General features: G+C 38.3%; 1 protein-coding gene across 2 annotated transcripts; it reads left to right on the top strand.

The window, feature by feature from the left end:
* Positions 1-1,073: 1,073 nt before the first annotated feature.
* Positions 1,074-4,723, top strand: LOC131327350 (uncharacterized). Of its 2 annotated transcripts, XM_058360463.1 has the most exons (3): positions 1,074-1,213; positions 2,593-3,334; positions 3,468-4,723. In XM_058360463.1, exons 2-3 carry the CDS (start codon positions 2,731-2,733, stop codon positions 4,337-4,339), a joined length of 1,476 nt encoding a protein of 491 aa, XP_058216446.1. In that variant the 5' UTR covers positions 1,074-1,213; positions 2,593-2,730; the 3' UTR covers positions 4,340-4,723. The 2 variants fall into 2 exon arrangements, with proteins under 2 accessions (XP_058216446.1, XP_058216445.1); XM_058360462.1 differs by lacking the exon at positions 1,074-1,213 and having other exon boundaries at positions 1,371-3,334.
* Positions 4,724-7,260: the final 2,537 nt, after the last annotated feature.

Raw genomic sequence — 7,260 nt, 5'->3', positions numbered from 1 at the left:
GCTTGTTTCAAACATTGGGGGCTAAACTACATACGGAATATACCACAAGGTGGTAAATCGAGTATCGTTAAAGCGTATTTGAATATACATCACAACCTACTAAAATTCGCGACAGCGAATATTGAGAGCGCGAGGATCCAGAGCGAGGGCATAGGATCGAGGTCTAACTCTTGTCCCACTGCCAAAACACAAAACGTGTTCATCTTTAGAAAAACTCAAAAGATTGCCACACGCAATTAAATGTGTACAGTGACTGTCATCGGACAAAAGACCCACAACTTATCGGTTGGTATGCTAAGTTTTTGTCAACTAAGTCAGCAACACAAAAAAGACACATTGTTGCTTTTTAAGGTCATGGTCTTGCAAAAATAATCATACGTACGAAAGTAACCTTTTTTTACCCCCCAGAAAATGGATACTTTTGTTGTAGAAAAAAGAAATATCGTCACTCAGTATTTCTAAATTGTGAGTAGAAAACATTTTACTTGAGCATAAGTGATATATTCTGAATCACCAAAAAAAGAAGTGATATCGATTTTCAAAATATATCCCCAAACGCTAAGTCTCTTTCTCTTCATTTTTTCATTTTCATTCACTCTCATAAAAACATAGCATCACCCCCTCCCTCATGAGAGAGAGAGAGAGAGAGAGAGAGAGAGAGAGAGAGATCAACCTATAACAACAAAAAAAAAACCCATATCAACCATTTTTGTTAGTAATTTGACAGATATAAACTGTATGGAATTTATTAAATAATTATTAAATAATGACTTTATAGTTTAGGTGTCTAATTAAAATTTATTAAAATTTGAATGTGTATTAGATATTGAGATCAAAGTTTGAGGCGTATTTCAAAAGTTTCTCTCTAACTTAAGCCATTGCAGTGCCAAATCAGCCCGTTGACATTAGCCTTCCACTCTCTACATCCAAGTCAGCAAGTTCCGCTTGTAATTTGACAGAGTTAAGATGGTAGGAGGCTAATCGAATTACTAAAGAATAGTTTAGGAATAAAGTTGAAATTTACTAAAGAATAGGTGTCTATTAGACATTCAGCGTAAAGTTGGGGAGTATTTTCAAAGTTTCTTTTTTTAAACTAACGGTTATTCTTCCACAGAGCTAGGGCACGAAAGAAGTCCTTCCGCACAACAGTGTCTGCTCCTTTGAGATTCTGTTCTGACACCGGCGACAGCTACTCTGACGCCAGCGATTTCTGGTATCTCTCTCGCTCTCTCCTTTTTGTGAGTCTCTCTAGCTCTCTTTCTCTGTCTCTCCTAGTGTAAAACTATACCAATATACAAGTGTAGGGTTTGTTTGTGTGTGTGTGTGAGTGTGTAATTATTCATACCTATGAGCTTTTAAAACCTTAGATTTTTATGGATTTGCTATTTTTGCATAAAAGAAGCGAATAGGATACTCCTGAGATTTTAGTTGGTTTAGGGGGATTGGATATTTGAGTGCATGTTAAAAAGGTTAGTTTAGGTAAAATTAACTCGCACAAATGAGTTTGTAGCCGTCTTTGAAGATAACCAAGATATTATGTTTTCCCGTGCATTGATATTTGAAATGTCTATCGGTTCATAGTTACATTTGTCTTGTGGTAGCATTAGGTTGAAAGTAGTGGGAATATGGTGGTCCTCTGCCATCAGAGGCCAGCGAAGGAACCTCTTCCCCCCACCGAGGTGACCACCATCTCTGCCACCCATTACATCTCCATTCTCAAGCTCGCTCATCGCTTAAAGGACGAGGTCACCAAGGATACCTCTCTGAGGTCTCATGTATCTTCGAAACACTTGTAGCTCCACGAGCTCACAACAACTTATAGACTCCAACACCACCTATGCCGGGAGCAGGGTTTAGGTACTTTGCTCGGGACCTAAGGAGGAATATGGCTTGGAGGCTAGAGCAAAGGGATTTGTCAAGGCTCACCTCGTTGAGGTGAGCTCCACCTTGACTGAGCATAGAGAGAGGGAGGGGAGTCACCCGATATCTAATAGTAGATATTGTGTATGAGAAATGAGTAGGTTAGGACTCTTAACAAATTGGAAAGTGAGAAAGATAATTAGTTTAAGGATCTGTATTATCATTATATTTGTCACATATACAGATATTTAACGAATCTAACTGATCTAGGAAAATTTGGAGAAAGTCGCTACTGCACGAGGACATCTTTTCATTTTGGATATTTTCTTCTTGGTGATTCATGTACAGTTCCTTCGGGAACTTCTACAGAAGAAACTAGAATTGGCAAAGGGAGACTCACATCATTTTCCACTCCGTGATTGATGCAGCAATATCACCTACATGAGACTCTTCTTGTGTGGGACTTGAATTGTTGTGGAGATTTTAGATAATATTTCAGGATAAGTTAGGATTTATGATTACGAATGTTGGTTTAGGCATTACAAGAAAGCTTCTTGAATAATTCGTTTTAAATTGATCAGCTGTCATTTACGCTATCACTATTTAACTGCTTTTGATTTCTTATCTTATATATAGAGAAGCCTTTACTCAAAAACCATGTGTTGCATTATGATTTACATTCAGCTTCTTCCTTGCCATTGATGTACCTAAATCTCAGAACTGTCTATGCAGGAGGGGTCATAGGATTATTGGAATTGCTACAGAAATCTCACTGATGTTCTTGATGCCAAAAGTGGTCATGAAATGACTGTTGCTACATTATTCTTTCCTTTCTTTTTGTTAAGTTGATCTTCATTTTCCTGTTTCATAATGGATGATAATTCATTGTCAGTACACTCCCTGCCACAACATATCTCCCACCCATTGTTGGTTGCATCAAACTCATCTACCCTAGAGAAAGCTTTAGAAATTTTAACAGAAACTTCTAGGACCTCAGATGGTCGCTTGGATCTCGCTTCTAAAAATATCCTCCCTGCGGTCCTACTGTTGTGTCAAAATCTGTCTTACCCTTCTTGTAGACATCTTCTTTTGTTGTCTCTGAAGCTTTTGAGAAACCTATGTGCGGGGGAACTAACCAATCAGAACTCGTTTGTTGAACATGATGGAGTAACAATTCTCCTGACTACATTGCATTCAGTGATCACTTGTGATTCAGATTTTGCGATAATTCGTATGGGGTTGCAAGTTCTGGCAAATGTTTCATTGGCTGGAGAACTACATCAGCTTGCCATTTGGGATAAGTTTTTTCCACTCATGTTCGTTCAAATTTCTAGTATACGGAGAAGGGAGGCTTGTGATCCTTTGTGCATGGTTATTTATACATGTTGTGATGGAAGTAATGAACTTTTTGGCAAGCTTTGGGGAGATCAAGGTTTGCCCATCTTGGTAGAAATTGTATGGACTGCTTCAGCAGGTATAGGTTTTTGAATTTACTTATATGCTTTCACATATTCTGACCTTATTTTAGTTTCTTTTCATGTTCCAAATTTGAGCCTAATTGAAGTGAAAGTACTTCTACTTTATCTGTTCTTTTTGGGTCTTGTTAGTTGGCTTTGGAGAAGACTGGTTGAAGTTGCTTCTATCCAAAATCTGCTTAGAAGAACATCAATTTCCTCAACTGTTCTCTAGACTGTACCCAGTTGGTGCTTCTGAAGATGGTGACCTCAATTTTAGGAATGACTTATTTGTGTCAGAACAAGCATTCTTATTGAGTATAGTATCAGAAATCTTGAGTGAGCGAATTGGTGAAATAACCATTTCTCACGATTTTGCTATGTTTGTTTTTGGAATATTGAAGCAAGTTGTGGGGGCTGTTGATTGTGTGTCAAGTGAGCAACATGATCTGCCAACGGGATCTACTATTGTTGATATCCTTGGATATTCACTCACCATTTTGAGAGATTTATGTGCTCATGATAGTGTAGGAGTCTCTAAGGTGGATGGGTCTGTGGATGTTGATTCTTTACTATCCTCCGGACTTTTGGAACTGCTTTTGTGTTTGCTACGTGACCTTGAACCTCCGACAACAATTAGGAAAGCAATGAAACAAAGTGAGGACCAAAATGGAACGACTTCTTATTCATCCAAACGGTGTCCGTACAAAGGATTTCGGAGAGATTTAGTTGCAGTCATAGGGAACTGTGTGTATCGGAGGAAGCATGTTCAAGATGAAATGAGAGAGAGAAACGGGATACTTTTGCTTCTACAACAGTGTGTCATAGATGAAGACAACCCATTCATGAGGGAGTGGGGCATTTGGGCTGTGAGGAATTTATTGGAAGGGAATGCGGAAAATCAACGGGTAGTAGCTGATTTGGAGGTTCAGGGTTCTGTTGATGTTCCTGAAATTACTAGTCTTGGTCTTAAAGTAGAGGTGGATCAGAAAACTCGGCGTGCAAAGCTTGTAAATTTATCATGAAGGTTTTCCGGGCTTGTAATTCATCTGTGTCAGTAGTCCGGTCCGACTTAGAAAAGTGCTAATGGTCCAAAACTAATTTAGGAGCCTGTCGCAGAGAATAACTTATTCATGGCTCCTCTCTTCCGTGATTATATAAACCACTGTTGATTTAGGAAAGGACTTCAAAGTTCAAACTCCTTTCCTATTAGAACTCTGTCTTCTTCTTGCTCTATATATGTTGAGAGGTGCATAGCTTGGAAAGGAATCCCCGAGCGCTGCTGTAAGTCTTCTTCTGCCTCCTCTGTCTTTTTAGCTTCTTGTTTTACGGTACGATCAGAACTTATTAGGGCTTGGACTTGCAAAAATCAATTTGAATTTCTTTTCAAAGCTTCTAGCATATTTCGCTTTATAACTGCCTCATGAATTCCCTTTGCTTCTGGACTACCGAGGGATGAACCACCTGCTGAGAAATTCAGAATTTGGAGGATTAAATTCCGATGCGCGCAGGTTTCAAACCCACCAACCGACCATAATTCTCTCTTTCTTGATCGGTCACATTCAGAATTCGGAGGATTAGGATTCCGATACACACACAGGTTTCAAACCCATTGACGCAACGTCAGATTCAAATATGGCTGAAGATAAGGGCAGCGGCTCTACTTCGAGCCCTTGCCCTATCTGCCTCGGACCTTTTCTTCAAGAATCCTATTTGGATAATTGCTTCCACAACTTCTGCTACAATTGCATTGTGCGTTGGGCCAAAGTGGTTGCTGGCAAGCATTCTCGCCAGCCTTCTTCCTCTGTAAAGTGTCCTCTATGCTGGACAGAGAATTTTTCTGTCATACATGGCTATGATGGGAATTCTTTTCGTCGACATTATATCAATCGAGATTTCGCAAGTAGTGCTTTCTTTTCAGAAGCTCACAAATATAGGCTACAGTGCTACTATACCGAACCAGATAGCTTAATCAATGCGTTCCAGGTACCACGGTATAGGAAGTCGCGCAAGTATTTTCAGCCGAATCTGATGTAGGACAAAAATGGAGAGTTTTTTTTATTTTATTTTGTCTTCAACTTTGTTTGGTGCCATCGAACCAGGCAAAGCCTTGCTTTGATACCACTTGACGCAGCGGAATTCACGAGAGATTAGTTAGCGTACTAATCCAAACGAGATAAACAACTCGTCGCAACGAGCAAATCTTGCGCACAAGAAAGAAAGAGAAAATCTCTGCAATATTATTAATCAAAAAGCTACAAAAGTTTAATAATTGAATAGGTTACAGCCCTTTTTATAAGACTCTAACCCTAGAAATTCTACTGTAAAAGAAATAATAAATCATGCCAAAACAAGCGGCATTAAATAAAAGATATTTCCTAATTAATTAAAATAAAATCTTAATTCTTATAGACCAAGAATCCTAATAAAGGTAAAAATCAAAATTAAACCGAATACGGAAAGTTAATAATTCTAACCTAAACGGAAATATTCCTAACCAAAATCTTATTCTAAAACAAAGAAAATAAAATACAAAAACTCTCCATTTTTGTCCTACATCAGTCTCCTTTTCTTCAAAAGAACTCGACCTCGAGTTCTCATTAGAAACTTGCCACCTTCCATTCCAAAGAAATAGATATTTGGAATACTTCAACCTCTTGTTCGTCTTCCAAAAATCATTTAAAGAAAAGTATTTATGCAATGATCTTTTCTCTTCGTACTTCAACTTGTTAACAAGATGTATTAGACGAATGTTCGGAACCCAATCAAATTGTTGCACACCAAGAAAATCGACAAAATTAGCATCATTAATTCTGCTTTGCCCACAATCATGTTTTGAATCCTTTCTATGAATGTATTCTTCGACATGATCGTTGGCTGAATCTTTTGAATCTACTTTTTTGGACACCAATTTACTTTCGTCAATGTTGCTAACCAAAATCTCCTCATTGACACTAATATTAGAATCAACCACCTCCAATGGACAATTATTTTGGTCACCAACAACTTGATCACCAACATCGATACCATTTTTTTTATTATCAACTTCAATTATAGTTTCCTCTTTTTCGCTAATACCAAGGTCAAATTTCTCTTTACCGTCAGCTTCAATGTGCCCACAATGACTGCATTCAACATCGACCTCCACTGTTTCTTCGATGTTGGGCTCAACAAATATCACCTCCTCTAGTTCAACTCGATCTCCTTCCTCTTCTGCGATTTCATATCCATCATAATAGCTGGAACGTGATGAATCTGAGATTGAAAGATTTTTATCGGTTTGTTGACGCTTTGAGTGACCCGAACCCAATAGTCTCAGTGATGTGTCTCTCGAGTTTTCAGTAGCCGCAACGGTATAATTTTTATTACTTGAAAAAGAATAAGACAACTCAAGATTATCTCGGGATAATCGCTTGGACTCAAGATTTCTTCGATACTCTTCATATAACATCTGACCATAATGCGATTGAAGAAATCTATCACTCATCAATCGTCTCATCCTGAGCCATGTCTTGACTGGTTGTTTATACTGGCGCTCCCGATTATATTGCAATTGCTTCCACCATCTAGAAGCATAGCCTTGTAATTTACAAGTCACGTATCTAACTTCCTTTTCTTCCGGAATTTCCATATACTCAAGAAACTTATCAACTTTACGAAACCAATAAATTAAATTCTCAGGATGGCAATACCCATTAAAACTAGGAATTATTGGTTGTACCTGAAAAGTTGAAAAGTCGTCATCTATGTGATAAAACCCTTCAAACCTTGAGCGTCGCTTATTCGACTGATATCCATAATAATCCTCAAATAACTCGTCTTCAGATTCATCCTCACTATCAAGTTGATAATAAGAATATCTTCTGGAGACGTTTTGATTAATAGGTTGGTTGCGGGCAAATCCCTCAACGCGGTTCCTATCAACTTTGCGTTTAACAGATTGACC

Source organism: Rhododendron vialii, chromosome 5a, assembly GCF_030253575.1.
Source record: "Rhododendron vialii isolate Sample 1 chromosome 5a, ASM3025357v1".
NCBI lineage: Eukaryota > Viridiplantae > Streptophyta > Magnoliopsida > Ericales > Ericaceae > Rhododendron > Rhododendron vialii.
The sequence above is the reverse complement of the archived record's forward strand: the minus strand, read 5'-3'. Positions and strand labels throughout refer to the sequence as shown.